This window comes from Panthera leo, chromosome A3 (genome assembly GCF_018350215.1).
Source record: "Panthera leo isolate Ple1 chromosome A3, P.leo_Ple1_pat1.1, whole genome shotgun sequence".
NCBI classification, from domain to species: Eukaryota; Metazoa; Chordata; class Mammalia; order Carnivora; family Felidae; genus Panthera; species Panthera leo.
The window spans coordinates 10,034,207-10,059,299 of NC_056681.1; the positions used below are offsets into that span (position 1 = coordinate 10,034,207).

The following is a 25,093-nucleotide window of genomic DNA, read 5'->3' on the forward strand; positions in this document are numbered from 1 at the left end:
CAACAAGCGAATGGCTCTGGGGCAAGCCCTAATGGACAATGTCAAGAGTCAGGGAGACTGTGGCCTAAGACATGGAAACACGAAACGAATCTGCAGGTGACGATCGGCCTGGGTGATTTCGATGTTGCTGGAAAGGGATCGGAAAATCACTTTTCTCAGGACTGGCTAAGACAACCGACAACCCATGTTGCCACACCCTGCCCGAGATCTAGAAGCTTAGAAGTCTTTTCTTTTTAATTTTTTTTTAAACGTTTATTCATTTTTGAGAGACAGAGAGACACAGAGCATGAGCGGGGAAGGGGCAGAGAGAGGGAGACACAGAATCCGAAGCAGGCGCCAGGCTCCGAGCTGTCAGCACAGAGCCCGACGCGGGGCTCAAACTCACGGACCGCGAGATCATGACCCGAGCCGAAGTCGGACGCTTAACCGACTGAGCCACACAGGCGCCCCTAGAAGCTTAGACGTCTTACTCTTAGACAACATTCCTTTATAGTTCAGGAACCACCAAACCTGTAGGAATCAGCAGGTGACCTGGAGGCCGTGTTCCCTATAAATAAAGGCCCTGATACACTGTGGCACCTACACGGCATCCTCCTCCAGTACGTCGTTTCATTACAGATTCTAATCCATGAAGGGGAGGGGCTGGGGTGTGGGAGCAGAAAGGAGAGATGTGAGGTTGCGAGTAGTGGTTCTGAACATTTTTTTTAAATGGTTATTTTGAGAGACAGAGAGACCAAGCGTGGGAGGGGCAGAGAGAATCCCAAGCAGGCTTCACATTGTCAGTGCAGAGTCCAACATGGGGTCAGTCTCACGAACCACGAGATCATGACCTGAGCCGATATCAAGAGTCGGACGCTTAACCGACGGAGCCCCCCGGGCGCCCCGTTATGAACATTTTCGAATAAGACTGTGCCCTGGTGACGTTTTTAACTAGTTCCCTTTTGTCCCCCCAGTCATTTTCATCTTAAAAGTTACATATGCTGCCGGGAATGTAAATTGACACAGTCACACTGGAAAACAGTTTGGCACTTCCTGGGAAAGTTGCAGGTGAGCATATGCTGTGATCCAGCTCTCCCTCCGCACCGCTGCACGTCTCAGCAGTACCGTCGGTGAGAGGCACCGGGGGGACGTTGTTAAAATGTGGATTCTGAGGGGCGCCTGGGTGGCTCAGTCGGTTAGGCGACCAACTTCGGTTCAGGTCATGATCTCACAGCTCGTGAGTTCGAGCCCCGTGTCAGGCTCTGTGCTGACGGCTCGGAGCCTGGAGCCTGCTTCCGATTCTGTGTCTCCCCCTCTCTCTGCCCCTCCCCTGCTCACACTCTGTGTCTCTCTGTCTCTCAATAATAAATAAACGTTACATTTTCCTTTTTAATAAATAAAAATACAATGCAGATTCTGATTCCAGTGCGTCCCTAACTTTAACACGGATACAGATCACCGGGAGACCTTGTTAAGAAGCAGATTCTGACCTCAGTGCTCCTCAAACCATAAGGTACAGAAGAATCGCCTGGGGATCTTGTTAAATGCAGATTCTGGGCGTAGAGCAATTTACACCCAAGAATCAGGAGATCTGTGCAAGAGTGTCGATAGCTACATTGCTCATAATTACCAAATTGGAAACCGCCCATTGGCGGCGAAGGTGTAAAATGTGGTATGTTCAAGTGTGGACTCCAGCTGCCTGCCTCACCACGGGCGCATCTCACACACTTCAAGAAGCACTTGAAGGAATATTACTCATGCAGCTCAAAAGGCGGCAAAACTAAGCATCATTATTTAGGTGACGAAACTGTTGTTGTTTTTCATCGAAGTATGGTTGATGTACAGTGACAAAACTATTTTTAAATCATAATTACACAAAATTAGAACTAGTGAAAGAAGGTGGCAGAAGGCAGGAGAGGCTAACGGACAGGAGCATGTGAAGCATCTCTTTGAGGGGCGCCCGGGCGGCTCAATCAGTTAAGCTCCGACTCCTGGTTACAGCTCAGGTCATGATCTCAGGTTCGTGGGTTCAAGCCCCGCATCAGGCTCTGTGCTGACGGTACAGAGCCTGCTTGGGATTCTGTTTCCCTCTCTCTCTGTCCTTCCCCTGCTTGCTCACTCTCTCTCTCTCTCTCTCAAAAATAAATAAGTAAACATTAAAAAAAATTTTTTAAAAGCACTATCTTTGGTACTAAGACCTTAAGTTGTCAGGGGTTACAAGGATGTTTGTTTCATTCCCTAAGCTGCACGTTTGCGTCTTATGCACGCCTGTAGGTGTGTCAAATTTTATGATTTAAAATGTTTTAACTAATGAGATTGCCAAAAAGTATATATTAAGATGTCATTCAGACAACTGATGTCCTGTCCCCATGGATGATGCATGTTCCCAGTTCCCTGGTCTCTGCATTCGTGTGTGTGTGTGTGTGTGTGTGTGTGTGTGTGTGTGTGAAATGTAATAGAGAGATGCTGTTATATATGTATGTTTTTACATATATACATACACACATACACACAATAGCATAATTTATCTACTTTTCCGTCCTTTGAATATTTCACTTAACATATCTTGAGAATATTCTGTATCGGCACACAGAGAAATACATTATTGTCCATTATGGTCATATAAAATGTATCACATTGTATGACAACCATCTCTTGGGGCGCCTGGGTGGCTCAGTCGATTAAGCGCCCGACTTTGGCTCAGGTCACGATCTCGCGGTCCGTGAGTTCGAGCCCCGCGTCGGGCTCTGTGCTGACAGCTCAGAGCCTGGAGCCTGCTTCGGATTCTGTGTCTCCTCCCCCTCCCCTGCCTCTCTGCCCCTACCCCACTCCTGCTGAGTCTCGTTCTGTCTCTCAAAAATAAATGTTAAAAGAAATTTAAAAAAAAGGAAAAAGAAACATCAGTTAGTTAAGTATTTTAATTATTACTTTTTAACTATCAAGCAGGATGGGAATACAGTCCCTATTTTTTTTTAAGTTTATTTATTTATTTTAAGAGAGAGAGAGGGACGCCTGGGTGGCTCAGTCGGTTGGGCATCCAACTTCACCTCAGTTCATGATCTCGTGGTCTGTGAGTTCAAGCCCCACGTTGGACTCTTTGCTGACAGCTCGGAGCCTGCTTTGGATCCTGTGTCTCCTTCGCTCCCTGCCCCTCCCCCGCTCATGTTCTGTCTCTCTCTCTCAAAAATAAATAAACATTAATTTTTTTTTTTTTTTTTTAAAGAGAGAGAGAGAGCAGGGCAGGGGCAGAGAGAGGGGGAGATGATTACTTCCATTTGTTGCCTGGTGTTCCGTGGTATGGTTAAACCTTAGTTTAACCTAACCAGTCCCCTGTTGCTGGGCATTGTTAGGTTGTTTCTCAATGGTCTGTGGGTTTTTGGTTTTGGGGGGGTTGTTTTGTTTTGTTTCGCTACGATATTAGTGTTGCCACAAACATCCTTGCTCCCTTGCGCACGTGTGCAGACGTTTCTCTGGAGAACAGATGGAAGCAGAATTGATAGGTCACTGGCAGGGCACGTTTAACAAAGTACTGTAGGGGCGCCTGGGGGGCTCCGTCGGTCGAGCGTCCAACTTCGGCTCGGGTCACGATCTCGCGGTCCGTGAGTTCGAGCCCCGCGTCGGGCTCTGGGCGGATGGCTCGGAGCCTGGAGCCTGTTTCAGATTCTGTGTCTCCCTCTCTCTGCCCCTCCCCCGCTCATGCTCTGTCTCTCTATGTCTCAAAAATAAATAAACGTTTAAAAAAAAATTTTTAAAAAAACAAAAACAAAAAAAAGTACTGCTAAATTGCCCTCTGCAGCACCTATGAACCTTCACGCTCCTGCCACCAGCGCGTTAGAAGACCAATTTCCCTGCACTCTTGCTAACGGTAGATGTTACCAGCATTCTTAATTTTCACTGATCTGATGCGGGGGAGGAGGGGGGGGCTGTGTGTGGAATTTAGGGTTATTTAATATTCATTCCCTTATAATTAGCGAGGCAGTGAGGCTGTATAACTCTTAGAGGTTTGTTGCCCAGAATCTGCTTTTAACAAGATCACCAGGTCATTCTTCTGCACATGAAGGTCTGAGAAATCACAATCCACGCCTTAACAAGGTCCCCGGGTGATCCGTATTCATGTTAAATTTTTGAGTCACGCTGGAGTCAGAATCTGCATTTAACAAGGTCCCCAGGTGATTCTCCTGAACAGTAAAGTCTGAGACGTGCAGCGTGGGGGAGAAAAAGCCCATGCTCACCTTTGCTAATAACGTGTGTGGGTTTAATCTGTTCTGTCAAGAGAGGATATAAAACAGTATTTCAATTTATTTCAACTTGCATTTCTTTGCTCATAAGTGAGCTGGCACTTTGTTTTTCCAACTTCTTACAAGCCATATATTTTTCTTTCTGGCGACCAGCTAGCCACGGATGCTTCTTGCTTTGCTTCAAACATGACAAAGCTGATTTTCTTAGAGCCTTTGCTCTGGATTCTTCTCCCAGAAATGCTCTCTCTCTGTTTCTTCCCATGGCTGCCTATTAGATCAGGTGTTAGCTCGCAGGTCTCTTCTAGCCAGACTCAGCTGCCCTCCCCTGCACCACCCAGTCACCCTGGGTCACACCACCCCATGTCATCTTGATTGTGGTACCCATTGTTATCCGAAGTGACCTTTTGCCCTCATTCATTCATTCATTCATTCGTCCTCTAGCTGCCCTGCGGGATCTTGTTTGTCTTGCGTGTGGCTCTATACCCAACACCTGGAACGGAGCCACGCAACAGCGAGAAGTCAAAAAATAATCAGTTGAACAAATAAATTCTTGGCAGATGAATGAAGAAGTCAGACTTGCTCCTGTCTGCCTTTACTTCCTGTTTGGGAACCATTTGTACCTGGAAAACATTTACCCGTTCTTTCATTCCCGTATCCATAGTGGAGATAAGGTAAGGGACAGGACAGCACTGAGGTGAGCAGTGACTTTTTCTCTTAAAAAAGAAAGCACTTACGTGCGCCAAATTCAATGAGTAGCATTGAATTCCTCGTTTAATATACATATACTGAAGGTGTTATGAAAGCAGGGAAGATCTGCAGCTCCTGAGGGTTCCGTAAAGTCAACACAGTCTCGTTTGCTTCCCATTTATTTCCACGGAAAACAGCGTCTGCGCCTCGTTAATTGGAACCCCCAATGCCGGGTGAGTGGGAGCTCTTATTATACATGACAACTTGTACTGGTAAACTAATACTCGTACTCCGTTATAGTGATTGTTAACTCTTACCCCCTCGGCACTAGACGTTGTTCTCTGTACTTTGCATACGGAAACCCATTCGTCCTCACGACTGCCCTAGTCATATGAGCATTGCCATTTTACTGATGAGAAAACTGGAGCACAGAACGGCTTTCCCAAGGTCACACGGTAACGGAGCCAGGATTTCAACTCAGGCTGGCTCTAGTCCATGTGTTATTACATTTTACTGCCTCTCAATCTTTATGATGCTCTGTAAAGAGATGTAGAGGGATAAGGAGAATCTTTTGTAGAACTCAGAGGGCACCGTTTAGCTCTTGGCAAAAGACTTAAGTGATCAAAATTACAGATCTTTTCCCTTTTCCCTTTAAAAAGTGGCAAGGGTTGAAAATTAGACTTTCCGGAAGGGATACACCCTGTGGAGGAAGTATTTTGGAATGCACGTTTGACCGTAGTTTCTTTGTTCTGTGATTTTGTTGCCGAAGGACAATGAAAAGGTGTCACCCAGAAAAAACCTCATTCTGCGTGTTTAAACTTAGCGATAGAATTTTCTAATCTGTTTAAACATTGTCCAAGCACAGTGGTTTGAAATCCATCTGTTAAAGACGTAGTGATGTGCCCTCTTTAGTTTAATTTGCAAAAGCCTCGGGTCTGATTATCAGGGAAGATGAAAATTTATGAGCTGGATTTCAAGAAAATAGTCAATTTGTATAACTGGTGAATGGAATTGGAGGAGAAGTGTGATTTATCATAGCCATTGAGTGATACCCTGCTTTTACGTAGATCTCTAATCTAGGAGTTATATTTTTTGTTTTTGTTTTTTTTACATCTATTTATTTTTGAGAGAGAGAGTAGAGGACAGTGTGAGTGGAGGAAGGGCAGAGACAGAAGGAGACATAGAATCCCAAGCAGGCTCCAGGCTCTGAACTGTCAGCAAAGAGTCTGATGCGGAGCTCGAACCCAGAAACCGTGTGATCATAACCTGAGCCAAAGTCTCATGACCTGAGTGAACACGCTTAACTGAGCCACCCAGGAACCCCTCAATTTTTTTTTTAATGTTTATTTATTTTTGATAGAGAGTCAGAGAGAGACAGAGCGCTAGCCAGGGAGGGGCAGAGAGGGAGAGAGACGGAGACACAGAATCTGAAGCAGGCTCCAGGCTCTGAGCTGTCAGCACAGAGCCTGACGTGGGGCTCGAACCCACGAACCGTGAGATCATGACCTGAGCCAAGACGCTTAACTGACTGAGCCACCCAGGCACCTCAGTTTTGAGGGGTTTTTTGTGTGTTTTTTTTTTGTTTTGGGGTTTTTTTTTTTTTTAGTAGGCCCCATACCCAGCGTGGGGCTTGAACTCACCCCCCAGAGATCAAGATTCGACTGGTCTACGAACTAAGCCAGCCAGGTGCGCCTCCATTTTTCTTTCAATTTTTCATTTAGACCCTTCGAGTCAAGCCATTAAAACCATACATGGTAATAAACTTAATTTACACAGTAACTTTGAATAGATGTATTTAAAAAATCATAAAACGGTGCCTTCAAAAAAAATGAAACAAATTTTATCAGTTGCTGTCATTACTTTTGTGAAAAACAATAATTTTGCCTTTTTTTTGTGTTGGAAACAATGCATGCAGGGAAAATGCAAATCAAGACCACAGTGAAATATCATTGTATATTCACATGTCTGATAATACCGAGTATAGGAAAGGATGTGGCTCCACAGTATCTCTCTCTCCCTTTGCTGGCAAAAATGCAATCTGGTGCCAGCACGTTACCATAATCTCTTAAAGGGTCACCTGCAATCTGAAAATGTGTACATTCACTTAAACTGACACTTTTTTTTAATGTTTATGTATTTTTGAGACAGAGCATGAGCAGGGAAGGGGCAGAGAGAGAGGGAGAGACACAGAATCCGCAACAGGCTCCAGGCTCTGAGCAGTCAGCACAGAGCCCGACGCGGGGCTCGAACTCACGAACTGTGAGATCATGACCTGAGCCGAAGTCGGACGCTTCACCGACTGAGCCACCCAGGGGCCCCAAACTCTGACACTTTTTTAGAAGGGTCACAGATGATACCCACACGCTTCAGAAAGACTGGGAAACAACCCAAGTGCCCACCACCAGGAGGGCAGATGAATAAACTGTGCTATTTTCACAGCAATGTGGATGCTTTTAGCAATATAATATGGGGGGGTTCCTAGAAAATTACATACGCTTTTTTAGTTCTTGAAAAAAACTAAAATTGTGGGGCACCTGGGTGGCTCAGCTGGTTAAGCGACCGACTTCGGCTCAGGTCATGATTTCGCAGTTCGTGGGTTCGAGCCCCGCGTCGGGCTCTGTGCTGACAGCTCCGAACCTGGAGCCTGCTTCAGATTCTGTGACTCCCCCTCTCTCTACCCCTCCCCTGCCTACACTCTGTGTCTGTCTCTCAATAATAAATAAACGTTAAAAAAAATTTTTTTTAATTAAAATTGTCTTTTAAGATTACATGCACGTGCAAAAGAACTTACTGAAAAGATAAAGCAAAGGAATGAAGTGTATGGGGTTTAGATTGACAGCCATGAAATTGGAGGAGGGGGCCATAGGAGAGACTCTACGTAACACTGATGCTCCCAGCTTTGGGCTCCCTAATATCTATCCTAATAAGCCAGGGACCAAATAAGCCACCGTTCAAGCCAGCAATGACCAGTAATGACCAGGTGTCACGTACCAAGGATTAATCCAATCCTGGGCACCTGAGCTGATGAAATGCCATATAAATATCAAATACAAACACATACACACCGCAGGCAGTATAAACGGAGTACCAGCGATCTCCCATCCTTCTGGCTGGGGGCACTTCTCCAGAGGCAACAACCACTGTCCCCAGTTTATCCAGTATCCTCTTGAGACATTCCACCAGACACAATAAAAGTAAGCACATAATAGGTTTTCAAATGGCTTTATGTGTATGTGTAACTACACGCACATCCCAAAGGAAAGTTTAAAGGTTGGGCCACCAGGGTGGCTCAGTCGGTTGGGCATCCGACTGGGACTCAGGTCATGATCTCGCAGTTTGTGGGTTCAAGCCCCCGCCTCAGGCTCTGTGCTGGCAGCTCGGAGCCTGGAGCCTGCTTCGGATTCTGTGTCTCTCTCTCTCTGCCCCTCCCCTGCTCATGCTGTCTCTCTCTGTCTCAAAAATAAACGTAAACATTAAAGAAAGAAAGAAAAGTTTAAAGGTTAAAAAAAAATTGGCTCTATAACTTAATCCCGGGGCACCTGGCTGGCTCAGTCCGTAGAGCACACGAGTCTTGATCTCTGGGGGGTGAGTTCAAGCCCCACGTTGGGGGTAGGGATTGCTTTTTTTTTTTTTTAAGTCATAAATAAGTAATTTAACCTTGAGTGACCTCAGCTGGCATTACACAACCATCCCTAAAGTCAATTCAGAACTTGAAAATCAGCGGGAAGTTGGAGAACAGCTCAGTTTTTGAGAAAAGTAAAAATGTTCATCCCGCAGGCCCTACCCCACGATTTGCCAACGGTAACCCCAAGGAGACGGGTTACAGGCGGCTGCCGAGCCCCACGGGGCCCGCCCTAGCCACAAAGTAAACTTTCACCATCCTTGCTGGTAGAAACGCAGATGCTTAGGCCCCCGTCCCCACGGATTCAGAGCCGAGCCGAGCCCGGGTCCTTTCTAACGAGGGCCCTCTCGTGATTCGCAGGTTGGGGCAAGCTTAGGGTACAGCCCCGCCTTGAGCAACTCCCCAATTTGTAGAAAGTAAACACCTGAGCGGTGTAGGTGGCTCTCTCGCTCCCCGTGTTAACCTGATGCAAGGACGGGTCCCCCTCGGGTCTCATCAAGGTCCCAGCCAGTCTGAGCTTGAACGCCAATTAGCTCAACACCTCCCCTCCCCAGACCACGCCTCAGTCACCTGCTAGGCAGGCCCACTCCCCTGCTGGCCCCGAGGCTTCTCGCGTGTGGTCCTAGACCTGGGGCGCCAGAGTCACCGGACGAGGGACGGGGTTTGGGGGCGCCGTGTAGAAATACAGATTGCCGGGCTCCGCCGCCTGAAGCCAAAACTTTCCGAAATCTGCATTTTTAATGAGCTCCTCCATAAAGTGGTTCATCTGCCGTTGGAGACTCTCTGGCCTCATTTAAATTTTAAATGCGAATATGCTGGAGGTCGTGCTTCTCAGCCTTGGCTGCACGTCAGAATAACCTGGGGAGCTTAAGAAAAAAAAAAAAAAAAAAAAAAAAAATATATATATATATATATATATATATATATATATATATATATATATATATGTACACTAATGCCCAGGCTTCAGCCCAGACCAATTAAGTCAGAATCTAAGAGCACGGCCTGTGCAGCCGCAGCGGCAGTGGTACCACCTGGGAGCTCGTTAGAAATACCGAAGCTCAGGCCCCACCCCAGACCCACTGAGTCAGAATCTGCATTTTAACGAGATCCCCAGTGATTCGTGCGCGCAGGAAAGTTGGAGGAGAGCTGTGCTTCTGAAATTTTAATGGGCAAGCGAATCACCTGGGGATCTCGTTAAAATGCAGACACGGTCTCTGCAACTTTAATGTGCACGCGAATCACCTGGGGAGCTTGTTAAAATGCAGATTCTGATTCGGCGGGTCTGGGGTGGAGCCCGAGAGTCTGCATTTCTAACGAGCTGTCGGGTGGTGTGGGCTGCAGCGGCGCGGCCCGCGCTTCCCCGGGACCCCCCCCCCCCCCCCCGAGGCCTTGGCGCCGGGCCAATCAGCCGTCAGGGTTCTTGATAAATCGCCCCGCTCGGCCGAGGCGCAAAATTGCCGGGACATGCGCGCTCCGGTCGCGGGGTTGGGGGGAAATTTCCGAACTCCGGGAAGCGGTCGTGGGAGAGGCGGGCCACTGGCGTGCGCGGCGCCGGGCGCCGCGATCGGCTCGCCATGTCGCGGCGCAAACAGGCCAAGCCCCAGCACCTGAACTCGGAGGAGCCGCAGCCCGCGCGCCCGGGGGTCGCCGACGCTGCCCCCGAGGGGGTGGGGCTGTCGGGTGAGTAGCGCTGCGGGCGGTTGTTCGGACGGTCCCGGGACCCGCGTGGGTGCGAGGCCTCGGGCGGGGAAGGGCGGCTGAGGCCCCCAAGTCGAGCGCGGCGGCTCAGCCCTCGGCGCCCCCGCCGCGCGCCTTTGTAAATTACACCTCCCAGCGAATTCTCTCTCCGGGGGCGAACGACGCCGCGCCCCCCGAGCGCTAGCGAATCGCGAATCTTCTCTCCAAGGCGCTGGGCGGGCGCCCCGAGACCCTGTCCGAGGCCGGCTTCGGGGTGCGCCGGCGCCCGGGTCCTGGACCTGCTTCTTTGGCGCTGGTCCGGGGCGGGCCGCCTGGAAGGTGAGCCTTCTGAGTGCGGCGTCCCGAGCCCAGGGGGATTTCCGAAAGACGTCTGAGTGTCCGCAGGGGCCGGGGTGGGGGACGGGACACAGCAACGAACGAGCAAAAATCCCGCTCTTGCTCGAGTTTAGGGCCGAGTGGGGTCGGGAAAGATGGGACTCGAGATAGAGCGGTGAGGCGTAAGGTGCGTTGGGGGTGAGCGCCGGCTGCAACCCTGAAGCAGGGGAGGAGGTATTTCACATGGTCCGGGGAGGGCCTCCCCGAGGTGGGCATCGTCAAAGGGTGTGGGGGAGAGGCTTGGAGGTGGCTGGGGGAAGAGGAACCGGGTAGGAGGAACGGCCAGTGGGGGCCGCGGGGGGAGTCATCGAGGTTGCAGCCTGGGGTGGGGGAGGGGGGTTGGGTCCAGTAAGGACTTCACCTTTTACTCGAAGCGAGGCTCTGGAGGGAGGGGTGTGTTGAGGAGAGCAGCGCCACGGTAGGATTTAGCGGGCCGAGCCGGCTGCAGAGTGGCTGGAGGGGCTCGGAGCGAAGCTACGAGGCCCCCCGACTACCCTAAACCCTCAGGGCGTTATGGTCCGTGGAGCCTCGGCTTGTGGAGAGCTTTGCTAACTCGCTAAATTCCTGCGTCCACCCTTGGGCACCGCCCCCAATGGAACCTCTGGGGTGAGGCGGGGCTGGGGAATCTGCATTTCTAAAGCGCTTCCGTTCCGATAATCTCGGCCTCGGATTAAGGTAATGTAAATTCTCACTCGATCGCCTCTCCCTGCCCTTCTCCCGCAGTTCGTTGAGAATCTCTCCTTAGTCCCAAATGAACTTTCTTCTCTCCCTCTCTCTGCATTTTCTCGGCCCAGGAAAGGGAGCAAGGGACCTCGGGTCAGACGTCCAGCAGTGCAGATCGTTCTGGTGTGGGCTTTGAGAACCACATATCCAAGGAGGTGGAGGAGGGGAGAAATTTAAGGAAACTACTCCTCAAATGATAGTATCTAAAACTGAAGTTTGGCTGGATGGTATTCCCATTAACCAAAACTCCCTAACTACCTTTGTGCCCAAGGACTGTGATGGACCCAGGTTGCCACTGGTTGGGGGCGGGGGGGGGGAGAGCAGGCCCCTTGCTGATCTTCTAAAAGAACTGGGGGGTGTTGAATCTTTTGGGGGAAGCCATTATCAAAGAGCATAACCTGAAGGACCCCTGGCTGTTGGTCAGAGGCCCCTTGCTGATCTTCTAAAAGAACTGGGGGGTGTTGAATCTTTTGGGGGAAGCCATTATCAAAGAGCATAACCTGAAGGACCCCTGGCTGTTGGTCAGTGCCATGGGCCTCTTTTCTCGAGTATAGTGTAGTAGAGACCCCCTCTGTTTAGAAGGCTTGTGGCGCGGTGTGTACCGTGCAGTATTTGGGGTGCCCCTGTGGGAGCAGGGCATAATCAGAACTAAACACTAGCCACCGCTGCAGAGACAAAAAACCTTCCGACTGACGTGGTTTTTTCCCTGCATCTTAGGTCTGTCGAGCTGAACAAAAGGCCCACCTCCTTTTTGAGGTTTGTGGAGGTCTTTGCTTTAAGGTTAACTGGCAAATGGGTTGGCAACTCAGATAGGCTTTGGAAGAACTAAAACACAGCAGGTCAGCTGGTAGGACTTCAGTGGTGACCAGTTTAAAAAAAAAAAAAAAAAAACCAGAAAAAAGCCCTGAGGGTAACCTTCTAAAAGGAACGGCAGTTTTTCCTAGGGTTAAAGGGCCCACTGTGCTAAACGGGGTCCTGTCAAACGTGGCCCACCCCCACTTTGAGATGAGAAGGGACCCTGTCCCATCTGCACGGTGCTCAGGAGAATGTGGGCTTCGAGCTTTCACTGGCTTCCTGGATGTTTAAAAGAGAAGGAAGTCCCTTTGGGGGGCCCTTCCATGCCACTCCACATTTTACCTGGATGCCCCTTTCTACCATTGGACAGTTTTGTTACCACTTTCACCCCTCAGTCTCTTCAGCCTGTTTCCACACCTTCGTGGCACGATGTGTCTCCCTCCCGTGGAGAATCGTGGCTCACGTGCATACACGTCAATAAAAACCGTAATGATGATTTAATGACTTAAGTAACAGGTCCTTTTATATATACTAAGACTTAACCTTCACCTAAACCTACGAAATCAGAGCTGTGATCCCCATTTTAGATACGGAAATGGGGGAATAGGGAAGCGGAGCAACTTCTCAGGGGCCACAAGGCTAATAAATGATAGAACCGAAATTTGAAACTTCGCAGCTGGCTTCGGGGTCAGTTCCCGAAACTACGGCGCCTTACGACCTCTCACGTAGATTTCACTTTTCAATCTTCCTTGGTATCTGTGGGATTAAAAACCCTCCAGAATTTGTTGTCTTTAAATTTTTTTTTTTTAATGTTTATTTATTTTTGAGACAGAGACAGAGCATGAACAGGGGAGGGGCAGAGAGAGAGAGGGAGACACAGAATGTGAAATGGGCTCCAGGCTCTGAGCGGTCGGCACAGAGCCCGACGCGGGGCTCGAACCCACGGACCGTGAGATCATGGCCTGAGCCGAAGTCGGACGCTTAACCGACTGGGCCACCCAGGCGCCCCCAGAATTTGTCGTCTTCAATATGCATTGCTAGAGTGCAAGGTTTGGGGTTTGCTCCCAGGGCACATAGTGATGGGTTTCAGATCCGGCAGGTGCGGGTTCTGATCGGTTGGAAGACTTCTAGCCCCCTAAGCTTCAGCATCTCCTCTGAGCCAGCCCCTCAGAGCTTGCAAAAGTGTGGTTGCCAGGGGTGCCTGGGTGGCTCAGCCTGTTAAGCATCCAACTCTTGACTTAAGCTCAGGCCACGATCTCCGTTTGTGAGTTCCAGCCCTACATCTGGCTCTGTGCTGACAGTGTGGAGCCACCTTCTGATTAGGTCTGTCTCTCTGCCCCTCCCGTGCATGGGCGCGCGTGTCCTTTCTCAAAAGTAAACGTTTAGGGGCACCTGGGTGGCTCAGTCGGTTAGGCGTCCCACTTCGGCTCCGGTCATGATCTCACGGTCCGCGAGTTCGAGCCCCACGTCGGGCTCTGTGCTAACAGCTCAGCAGGCCTGGAGCCTGCTTCGGATTCTGGGTCTCCCTTTCTCTCTGACCCTCCCCCATTCATGCTCTGTCTCTCTCTGTCTCAAAAATAAATATTAAAATATTTAAAGTGTGGTTGGCAGATCAGCATCAGCTGGGAACTTGTTAGATAACGAAAAAATCACCAGCCCTACTCCAGCTCCACTGAATCAGGAACTCTAAAGATGAAGCCCAAGCTACCTGTGCCTTAATAAGCCCTCCAGGTAATCCTGGAGCACTTAAGCGTTGCCTTGGCATTGGGCTCCTATTTTAATGTGCCCAGGAATCACCTGGGGATCTTGTTAAGGGGCAGATTGATTCTGTTGGTCTGGGACCTGAGGTTCTGCTTCTCTAACAAGCTTCCAAGTTACGCTGATAACTAGAAGCTCTGGGACCACCCTTCAAGTAGCAAGGGCTTAGAGCATATGCCGTAATCACTGGGGCCTGTTTTAAGAGTATGGGTTCCGGGATGCCAGGGTGGCGGTAGGTGGATTATCCAGCTCTTGATTTCGGCTCAAGTCCTGATCTCACGCTTTGTCTTGGGAGACCGTGCCTGGTGTCTCGCTCCCTGCCCCTCTGCTGCCCTCACTTGATCTTTCTCTCCTCCTCTCTCAAACTTAATTTTTTTTTTTTTTTTTGGTTCCTGGGATCTGCCCTTAACTCCAACCCCAAGTTATCTGCGATGAGCACTGGGAAGGTACATTTAAAACCTACAACTCCTTGGGGCGCCTGGGTGGCTCAGTGGGTTAAGCGCCCAGCTTTGGCTCAGGTCATGATCTCCTGGTTGATGAGGCCGAGCCCCACATCGGCCACTGTGCTGACAGCTTAGAGCCTGGAGCCTGCTTCGAATTCTGTGGCTCCCTCTCTCTCTCTACTCCTCCCCTGCTCATGCTCTCTCTCTTTCTCTGCTTCAAAAATAAATAAAAACATTAAAACCTACAACTCCTGGGGCGACTGAGTGACTCAGTCCATTAAGCAACCGATCCTTGATGTAGGCTCAGGTTATGATCTCCTAGTTTGTGGAATTGACCCCTGCATCAGGGTCTGTGCTGACAGCACAGAGCCTGCTTGGGATCCCCCCACCCCCACCCCATCTCTCTGCCCCAACCCTGGCTCATGCTCTCTTTCAAAATGTTTTAAAAATAAATAAAACCCACAATGCAGGTGATCCTGACACGGGTGTGGGGGCTCTCCTGTACATCGTAGGATGGTTTCAACATCCCTGGCCTGTACTCCCTAGATGCCACTATCCCCTATGTGTGTGCACATCTGACAGTCAAATGTCCCCAAGCGTTGCCAGATGTCCGCTGGGGGCAAAATGACCCTCCGTTGAGAGCCACAGGATTAGGTCACTTGTTCACATCCTGTTAAGGGGCTCTGAGCACCACCCTATTCAGATGTGACCTCTGCAGGCCTTTATTCCTGAATAGTGTTTACATGGCACCAGCCGGGTCACATACTGAGAACTTACATTGTGCATTTCTTAACCCTACAACTCCGACAGGTCAATGATCCCTTCTTCAAGGGTAAACTGAGGCTCAGAAAGGTTAAGTTTCAGTTAGCAAGTTGCTGAGCAAGCCCTGTACTGGAGTTGATGTCCTTCCCAGTGTGCTCAACGGCCTCTCCTGGTAAGAGGTTCACCTTGACAAATCTCTCCCGGAGAATGGAATCCACCTTGTGTACCAGGAGCAAAAAGAGTCCCAGTTCTTGGCCTCTAATTCCTACAGGAGTCAAGGCACATATATTTTCAGACCACAGACCTTGACAGCTTTTGTTTTCCCTTGGGTTTAAATCTATTTGGTGAGGAATCCCTTGATCTTCTAGGAATGCTTGGTCCTTGTGACAAATTCTTAAACCTCCCCATTAGCTCAGACCACATGAAACTGTGTGACCATTTTGGCCCACAAAAATGTCCGTCTTGCATGGTTCTGCCATTGTCGCAAAAGGATGCCGTGAACTTCGACGTTCACGTCACGTTCGACCTGGTGCTGGGCTTCAAAGATGACAGCGTGGCCAGTCTGGTTTCCTCTGTCCCACTATTCCTCTGCCCTGGATTACTTTGAAATGAATCTGCTACCTAGGCCTTGTAAGTATCTGTCCCTAAATGATGAGAATGCTCTCAAAACCGATTTCATCTTCGCAATCTGAAGGGATTTTTTTTTGTTTTTTTTCTTATCGAGCTTTGAGTGCTGATGTTTCTCGTGGTCTTGACTGGCTCCTTAAAGTGTGTACAAATCCGGATTCAGAGAAACTCCTGATCGCAGAAATCCTCTCAAGCCTTTGACTCTGGTTCCTCCCTGCCCCCCATCTTTAAGCGAGGTGTTGAAACCATGGTCTTTGTCTAGGAGTTCCGTGGTGCTGGAAGTGTGGTCTGTGACCTACTGAATGGAGACCAAGCAAATTCAGAAATTGAGAAAGCTTTTGAAAATAGCTTGATGTTTTCAAGGCACCCAACTTTCTGTCCTCTCAAATAACATTTGGCCTTTTTGGTCCTATTTCACTTGTAATTTGTTACAACTTATAAAAAATGTCCACGTGTGATGGATCAGAAAACGTCTGCACACTAAGTTTTCCCTAGGTCATTTGAGAAGCACTGTTGCAAGTTTTGCCTCCTGGATCTTGCCAGTTGCGTGTCATGTTACCATTTCCCTTGTCCCCTGTGTTTCCTGGAAGCTGGTAGTTCAAGAAAGGACTTCTATAAGGCCAGAGAGTACTTGGCTTTGTTTTCAATGTGTCGTCTTTTTCTTTCCCCCCAAGGCTGTTCTAGCTTAAGAGGCACCATGGTGGTTCCATTTGAGAAAGTAACGCTTTTTTTTTTTTTTTTTTTTTCTTGTCTCCATTTCAGCTTCAGAATTAGATAATGATCCCAAACCAACTTGTCCCGCCGTGGATGGCAGTGATGCTCAGAAAATCCCTGCCGTGGCCCTTGCCCCAGAGTCGAAGGACCAAACTGTGATGCTTGGAGAAAGGACCTTCAACTGTTGCTATCCAGGTGAACCCCCCAAACGTGCCGCGTGGAGCCCCTTCTCTGTACCGGGTGCTGGCGGACGAGCTCTGCCTCGCTTTACCCCCTGAGCCCCTGTGCTGTGTTCCCACATGGTCCTGGCACACAGGAGCATTCTGTGTGTTCTAAGTATTCTGTATGGCATCTGAGCTCAGTGTGACTTCCCAGAACTTCAGATTTCTGGTAGCTTCCTTTTGGAGCTTTATTTATTTATTTATTTTTTAGTGAACTTTTTTTGTCAAAAACTTTTTTTTTTAACGTTTATTTATTTTTGAGACAGAGAGAGACAGAGCATGAACGGGGGAGGGTCAGAGAGACGGAGACCCAGAATCCGAAACAGGCTCCAGGCTCCGAGCCGTCAGCACAGAGCCCGACGCGGGGCTCGAACTCACGGACCGTGAGATCATGACCTGAGCCGAAGTCGGACGCTTAACCGACCGAGCCACCCAGGCGCCCCTGTCAAAAACTTTTTAACGTTTATTTCTGAGAGACTGAGCATGAGCGGGGGAGGTGTACAGAATCTGAAACAGGCTCTAGGCTCGAACCCACAGACTGCGATCATGACCTGAGCCGAAGTCCGATGCTCAACTGACTGAGCCACCCAGACCTGCCCAGCTTCTTTTTTAAGAAAAGCCGTTGTTGTTTTTTTTCCCCTCCTAGGTTGCCACTTCAAAACCGTTCATGGCATGAAAGATCTGGACCGCCATCTGAGAATCCACACAGGTATCCGTTTGTTTGTTCAAAGCTTGAATGTTAAAAAAAAAAAAAAAAAAAAAAAAAATGGATATGAATTTAAGTGTTGGCGTAGAATGTGGTAAGCAGGCCAGGAAGAGTCGATGCCTCGTGAAGTGGTCTGGTGGGGTGGGCTGTGACCTCAAAGGTCAGAAGCTAGGGGAAAAGTGCCGGGAAACCTGTTCCAGGAGATTGGATCAAGGCTGTTCACGAAGGGCTTTTCTGAAGATTCTTGAAGTATGAAAGATGGCTCCGTAACCAGACAAGACCAGGAACATTCCAGCAGAGGGAGCAGCAGGGGCGGGGGCTTAGAAGGCACAAAATGAGTGGAGGGAAGGCTCCGCGGAGGCCCTGTGGCCCTAGTAAATGTCAGATGAGCGTAATGAGGTTGCTTCTTAAAGGTTCCTTCTTGAGAGCAGCCAGCTGCTGAGAATACACAGAAAATGGGCTGGAGCAGAGGAGTTTCCATGGTCTACCAATGATCCTACGGTGAGCCAGATCTAACCTGTGCAGCTCATTTGTCGTCTGTGGCTGCTTTGGCCCCACAGTGGCATATGGAGGAGTGACTAGAAAGACTGTGGTGCACAGATGTCTAAGATATTTACTATCCGGCTCTTTCCAAAAACTCTGCCCACCGTTGGTCTCGGCTCCTAGTCCATGGGAGTTAGGATATTGGTCTGTGGGGCGCCTGGCTGGCTCAGTTGGAAAAGCATGTGACTCTTGATCTTGGGGTTGTGAGTTCAACCCCAAATTGGGTGTAGAAAGGACTAAGAGTAAAAATTAAAAAAAATTACTGGGCTTTTGGCTCTTACAGAAACTGAAGTGGCTTAAACCTAATCCACTTTCTCTCGAGTACGACTTAAGAAGGGAATATTCCACAGCCGGTAGAATAGCCCTGTCCTCCTTAATAGAGACCTTCATCTCCAAGGCAACTGCTCTCGCACTCCCGACTCGGTTAACCAGTGGGAAGCCAAAGTAGGAGAGGGGCTTAAAGCATCCCTCCCTCAGGCCATGTCCTGCCCCACCCCCAAGCAGAATCCCTGATGACTCCTGGGATGGAAGCAGAACTTGGTCATGGCCACATCCTGCATCAAGGAGGGCTGGGAAGTCCTTTCCAGAAGGACAGCCTCCTGCCCAGCTGAACCTGGGAGCTCCCATAGGCAGGCTGCTTTCTGGGCGATGAGTCATGTCTGCTAGAAGTGGGCATTGTGCCGTGCAAACAAGAGAATGAAGGGTCCTTCTCACCAGGGAAGGGTAGGTCATGAAAGGGGGAAAGGGGTGTGCTGCAAGCACGAGGGCAACGAGAGCGTGGAACAGTGTCACGGTGGACCGAGAAAGCTGCCAGAGACTAGATTAATAATCTATTGGGAAAATACAGAGCGTGTTGGGGATACAGGAAGTAGGCAAGGCCCTGTCCTTGGGGTTCAGAGTCTGCGATCTATCCAGAAGGGGGGGCGGACAGACGGCTTCCCTATGGGATGGTTAGGCTCTTTGTGTCCAATGCAGATGTTCTAGTTATCTGAATCTCTTCACCAGGGGCAAAATAGGAGAGGGGTCTGGGCGCTCACAGCATCTCTCCCTCAGGGCATGACCCCGAAGGTAGTATCCCTCATGATTCATGGAATAGTGAGAGCCAGCTAATGGTGGCTTTAAAACCAAGGTATTTCTATCCTGTGACCATCCAAATTAGGTATGGTGGACAACCCCCATGGTTCCGGGGGGTCGGGCTCTTCTGTTGTCCCTTTGACACCCCGAGGATGTAGTTCACCTAGGCATGGGCTGAGGAGGCTTCCTGCCCCTTCGAGGTACATCCTGGAAGCTACAGGTCACCTGGGTTCATGTCTGATGGGCCAAAACTTCATCACGTGGCTACTTTTAGCTGTGGAAATGGAGGCTGCCAAAGTCTTTGGCCAGCTTATAAAAGGTTGTTGACAAAAAACCCGGAACTGATACATGGGCCAGATGGCATCCCCGACAGATCTGAGAGGCAGGGGCGGTGATCATTTAAGGCTTCAGCTGGACCTTTGCCAAATGGATAGAACAGTGGTTCTCAAAGCACTGTTTAGAGCTGCTTTTACATCTAAAAATCGAAGACTCCCCCCCCCCCCCCCCAAATTTGTGTTTTATCCACAGTTACTGCATTAGAAATTAAAACCAGAGGCGCCTGGCGGGCTCAGTCAGATAAGCCTCCAACTCTTTGGCTCAGGTCATGATTTCCTAGTTCGTGGATCTGAGCTCCACGTCAAGCTCTGTGCCAGTGGTGCGGAGCCTGCTTCGGATTCTCTCCCTCTCTCTGCCCCTCCCTTGCTCACGCACGTGCATGCACACACTCTTGGAGATAAACTTTAAAAAAAAAAAAAAAAAAAAAAAAAAAAACTTTAAAATATCTGCTTAAAAGTAACAGCCGGGGTGCCTGACTCAGGGCATGCCACTCTTGATCTTGGGGCTATAAATTCAAGCCCCACTTTGGGTGGAAGGATTACTTAAAATCTTAAGAACGTCTGTCAAAACTTGAATAAAAACTAACTCCCCCAAAAATGTGACCAGGGGCATTATCTGTACCTTTGCAAATCTCCTTGAAGTCAGCTGGATTCTCACGCCTGTAGTCAGTCCATCACCGTGTGTTTTGAGTTGTCGGAAGAAAATCTGGCCTCTCCCATGTGGTTGAGATGGGAATATTGATCGCCATTTCAGATAACGTTCTTTATTCTACCCAACCCAACAAAGGGTGGTTTCTTAAAGATTAGTTGCTGTGTAGAATCTGTAGCCATATCCATAACCTTTTCACACCGTTAAACTAAAAATCCATTGTTGTAATTACTTTGGCTCTTAACCCCTGCTTGAATTTCTAGATGTCCTGCATTAGTCTCTTGAAAATACTGGTTGACCCACTCACGTGTTTCTTCCAAATGTTGACCCATTTCATAATCCTGTAGGGGGAAAAAAATCCCTTCATATTCTCGGCCTCCTCGGAAAAAAAAGTCTAAGAACCAGGAAGCTGTGCCCTCAGGGGAGGGACTCCATTCTGACGTCTCAACTTTGCGCTCAGAGCTGGGTTGTTACCCTTGCCCTGTTGGTAATTTTCCTTGCAATGACAGGTTCGCTTAGTTCGTTCTTTAGATTTGCCAGATGCCAGACCTGGGGCAGGAAAAAAAAAAAACCCGTAGTTGGTCTGCTCTTTGAAGTCCAAGTGGTGTGGACACCTAGCTTGCATCCCAGCCACGTGACGGTGCTTGTTCTCCAGACAACCAGGGTACTCGGGTTCACAGCAGAGTGCTTTCTGCATACTTCGTATTTCGCTACAAGGTGTTAAAAAAAAAAAAAAAAAAAAAAAGCTTCAGGGGGAGTGGCTTAATCAGAGCAATTTGCTGCTGGGAAAAGCTACTCCTAAGTGAAAGGAGCTCTGTGCTCCCTGGGAGGGCATGGGGTGAAGGGCATCCGTACTGCTGGCAGAGCTGATGGTCAGTACTCGGGCACCTGCAATTCTGCTCAGCGACTCCTGTGGCAGGTGTAAAGGTCAACAGTGAAAACAAAGTCCCCCCCCCCCCCCACCCCCCCTTAGTCAAAGGTATTTCCATACTACTACGGGCTCTAGCAGAAGAGACTCCAGGACCCCCGGGCACTCACGGACTGCACTTTGAGAAACGTAGAGGGTGGAGTTTGAGGGGCAAAGGCAGGAGGGTGGGGGTGCCGCAGGCACAGGAGTGGCTCAGAACGGGGGGGCCTGCGTACCCAGAATGTGGGCTTGCTGTGGACTTCTATTTGGGAAGAGTAAATTAGCAAGCTGGCTGTGATCACATTGGAGACTTCTTGGAAAACCAGACCTTGATCGTGGATCTTATTACCTTTATCCTAAAGCTACGTCTTCTCGAGGCTCCGGGGTGGCTCAGTCGGTTGAGATTAGGACTTTGGCTGGGGTCATGATCTCGAAGTTCATGGGTGTGAGCCCCACACCAGGCTCTTCACTGTCCGCAAAGAGCCTGCTTTGGATCCTCTGTCTGCCCCTCCCCACTCATCCGTCCTCCCTCTCTCTCAAAAATAAACATTAAAAAGAAGTCCTGTTTTGTCTATATAGCCCAAATGCCAGTTTATCCTGGATGAAAAAGTGTTTAATGTTTTATTAGAGCGTGCAAGGGGAGGAGGGGGGAGAGAAAATCCCAAGCGGGCCCCATGCTGTTAGCACGGAGCCCGACGTGGGGCTCAGACCCTCGAACTGCGAGATTGTGGCCGAAATCCAGAGTCCAGAATCGCACGCTTGGCCAGCTAAGTCATGCACACGACCCTCTCCTGGGTGAAAATATTTAATCGAAGTGAAGATGGCCCTGTCCTGCAGCACGTTGTAACAGGAGTTGGGCTTAAGGTTTCTATTCTGAGGTTTTACTTCCTCACTTGGTAGCGGCAGCAGGTTAATCAGTCATGAAAGGAGTGGAGGCATTTTTCTGTTTTCCCTCTGCCAGTAGACCGTTAACTGAACGTGTGCACACTTTTCCTGGGAGCCTTGATAGAACATGCCAGCAATGCTCTCTGCTTAGGACTTGCAGCAGATGGAGAGGGGAGTGTCAATTAGGCTATGAGGACAATGTCCTCTCAGTGGCAACTAAGACTGCTCGGCCCCTTCCGGTGTCCCCCAGAGCCCATCATTGCTTCTCGCCTTGTGGTCTTCTGTCCAGACCCGGCCGATGCAGCGGCCTCTGTCCGGAACCTGCCGGATAAAGTCGGTCTTGACCTTTTTTTTTTTTTTTTTTTCTTTCCTGCCATGGACCCTTGCCAGAATGTTTTTCAGTGCGATAAAATGACATTAAGCTATATTTTAGTACAATTTGCCAGTGTTCAGGGGGAGACCCAGAATCCGAAGCAGGCTCCAGGCTCTGAGCTGTCAGCAGAGAGCCCGATGCAGGGCTCGAACTGTGAGATCGTGACCTGAGCCTAAGTCGGAAGCTTAACCAACTGAGCTACCCGGGTGCCCAGTGTGGTCTTCTACTAGACTAATCCTTTCTATTTGAAACTATAGTAAAGACCAGAAGTGAAAGCATCACCTGGGATCTTGTTAAAAAGGCCGAATCTTGGGGCTAACCCAGACGTGATGCAAACTACGTTTTTACTCTTTAAGTTCAATGCAAGAACTAGGAGACGGTGGTCAAAGGGTGCAAACCTCCAGTTCCGAGACGTACGCGTCCTGGGGATCTGACGTACGGTGTGGGGACTGTTCAGTTACTGTTACGTTCTTGAAAGTTGCTGAGCGTAGATCTTAAGTGTTCTCACCACAAAAAAAAGAATAATTCTCTGAGGTCAAGGAGGTGCTAACTAAACTTCTAGTGGTGATCCTTTCTCGATATATTCTTGTATTAAGTCATCACGTTGGATGCCTTAAGGTCCTGTTCATGAGATCACCAAGCCGGACAAAACCGCCTAGTGATGCAGCCTTCCTCACCCCCGCATTAGTATGTGCAGGAACCCAGAAGAAACCCTGTTTAATGTCGGGTCAGCTACTAGATCCTGTCTTAATTGGGAAGTAGTGACGAGCATAAATGAGGCTTCAAGAGACCCGCAGGTATGAACATGGTTCCTGTCTATTGACCGGGGTCTCAGGTCAATTATTAGTATGACTATATTATTAGTATAGCGTGTTGACTGCACAGTGGGTTGGAATGCTAAATTCCAGTTAGAGGTAGTAGAAATAAAAATCGCTTCCCGTATAAGGTCTTGGACCCCCTAAACCTTGCCCGCAAGCCCTGAATTAAGAACCCCTGATCTGGAATGTTACTGGTCATCCCGGGCAAGAGAAACGTGTGACCAACCACACCCTGGCTTTTAAAAAGCCTTTGCCTGGGGGTGCCTGGCTGGCTCCGAAGAGCTGGTGACTCTCGATCTCGGGGCCATGAGTTCAAGCCTCTCATTGGGTGGAGATTACTTAAAGCTTGAAAAAAGGATTTGCCTGACAGCAACGCCTCAGCTTGAATTCTATTTCTTTGGGCGGCACAAGACCCATACCTAAGCCTATGGTCAGTCCCAGGGCCAGGGAGGCAAAATTCTCCTGGGCGGGGGCGCATGAATACTGGACCAGTGAATCGTTCACTTCGGGGTACATCTCTGACCTAGCGATTTTAATGGTCGTTGATCTGTTTTTTCCTGGTTCAGACGTTGTAATTTGACCTATTCCTAAACCATTATCCTTGTTATTAAATCTTAATTTGTTTGGGGTAAAGTTCTACATAAGTCACGATGGGCTCGACGTCCTGCCCCCTTCCTCTTTTCCAGAGTCCGGTGGAATTGTTGTCAATCAGGTAGGTAGTCTTGTCTCCCACCCCCACCCTGGGGACACTGGTCAATAATCAGAAGACCTTTTTGACTCTTAACACTGGGAGTGGAGGTGCTCCTGGCATCTAGTGGGAGGTGGTCAGGGATGCTGCTGAACATCCCACAGTGCACAGGAGAGCCTGCAGGAAAGAACTAATTGACCAAAAAGGCGATATTGAGATTGAAGACCCTATGGTATTGATCTCTTCTCCTTGAGCAGATCTCCCTTCTTCACTGTTATATGTGTATACGGATTAGCTGCTGCGTATCCTAATTTCTTCTAGTTTATTAAATTGCCTACAGTTCACCTTTAGCCTTTTGTTAACCATGAACTCAAGTCTATAAACATTCCTCTGAAAACAGGGATAGGCTCTAGGTTTTGATCCATGGAGCTCTCCCTGTTCATCTCTAGGGAGCTTGTAATCTGATTTTGATTCTTGAACAAAAAGAGTTTTAAAATATGCTCCTGGGGCCCCTGGGCAACCCAGCTGAGCGTCTGGCTCTCGATTTCGGCTCAGGTCATGATCTCTCGGTGGCGTGGGTTTGGGCCCCGCGTTGGGCTCTGTGCTGGCAGCTCGGAGCCTGCTTGGGATTCTCTCTTGCCCTCTCTCTCTGCCCTTCCCCCACTCAAACTGCCTCTCAAATAAACTTTAAAGTAAAAAATATATGCTCTGACTTTTGGAAAACCGTTTGTGAAACCATATTCATTTCAGAAGTTTGAGTCCCATCCGCTTGGTTTTATCTTTTCAGTATGAGTTTCTCCGTGGCTTTCGCCATGATTTCTGTTTTGCCTAACGGTTGATACTCTTCTGGCACTTTTCCTACAATGTTTTTCTGTCCTAGAATATGTGTTTCCTAGAATAGGTTTCTACTTGTCATTTTTATTTACCTTAAGAGCATTAAACTGACCCCTTAAACGCGTTAAAACTTTTAACAGGGAAACTTAATCCATTTATCTTGACTTATATGTAGTTTGACTTTTACTTGTGTTCTTTTGCCTCTCTTTTATGGTTCTCTTGGGGTTTGGAAGCAATAGTTTGCATTTTATTATATCCCACATCTTCCTTTTTTTCCTGATGTACACAGTTCAAGCGTGATGCCCTGAGTCATCCACTGGCTTTAGTTTCTCTTCCCGCTCCATGCTAGTTCAAGTATAGGACTCCATTTAAATAATTTCTGTAGAACTTTTGCAGACACTGCTCTCGTCTTGCTGCCATCCAGGGTTGTTGGAGGAATGATAAGCTGATCTGAGCATTTCTTTCTAAAAGCTGGAAGATCTCCTCCTCATGCCTCTACATAAGCTATCTGAAGACCCGTGGCTGTCTTTCGTGTAGAGAAGGAAATGTTTTCTCTGTTCTGTCCTAGACCGTCTAGAACTGGCTTTCATGTCTTGTACTTTCCCCGTTGTCCTTTTGGGCAGCATTCTGGGAGAT

At 48.8% G+C, this 25,093-nt stretch overlaps 1 protein-coding gene across 2 annotated transcripts in view; it reads left to right on the plus strand.

The window, feature by feature from the left end:
- The window catches only part of ZFP64 (ZFP64 zinc finger protein), a 90,444-nt gene that overhangs the window by 60,620 nt on the left and 4,731 nt on the right, over positions 1-25,093 (plus strand). The window contains exons 1-3 of one of the 2 annotated variants that reach the window (XM_042930648.1): positions 10,104-10,209; positions 16,473-16,619; positions 17,292-17,354. In XM_042930648.1, the coding sequence (XP_042786582.1) occupies positions 10,104-10,209; positions 16,473-16,619; positions 17,292-17,354 (316 nt within the window). Of the gene's footprint in view, positions 1-10,103; positions 10,210-16,472; positions 16,620-17,291; positions 17,355-25,093 lie in introns of those variants that run through there. The other variant, XM_042930646.1, reaches the window with a different exon arrangement.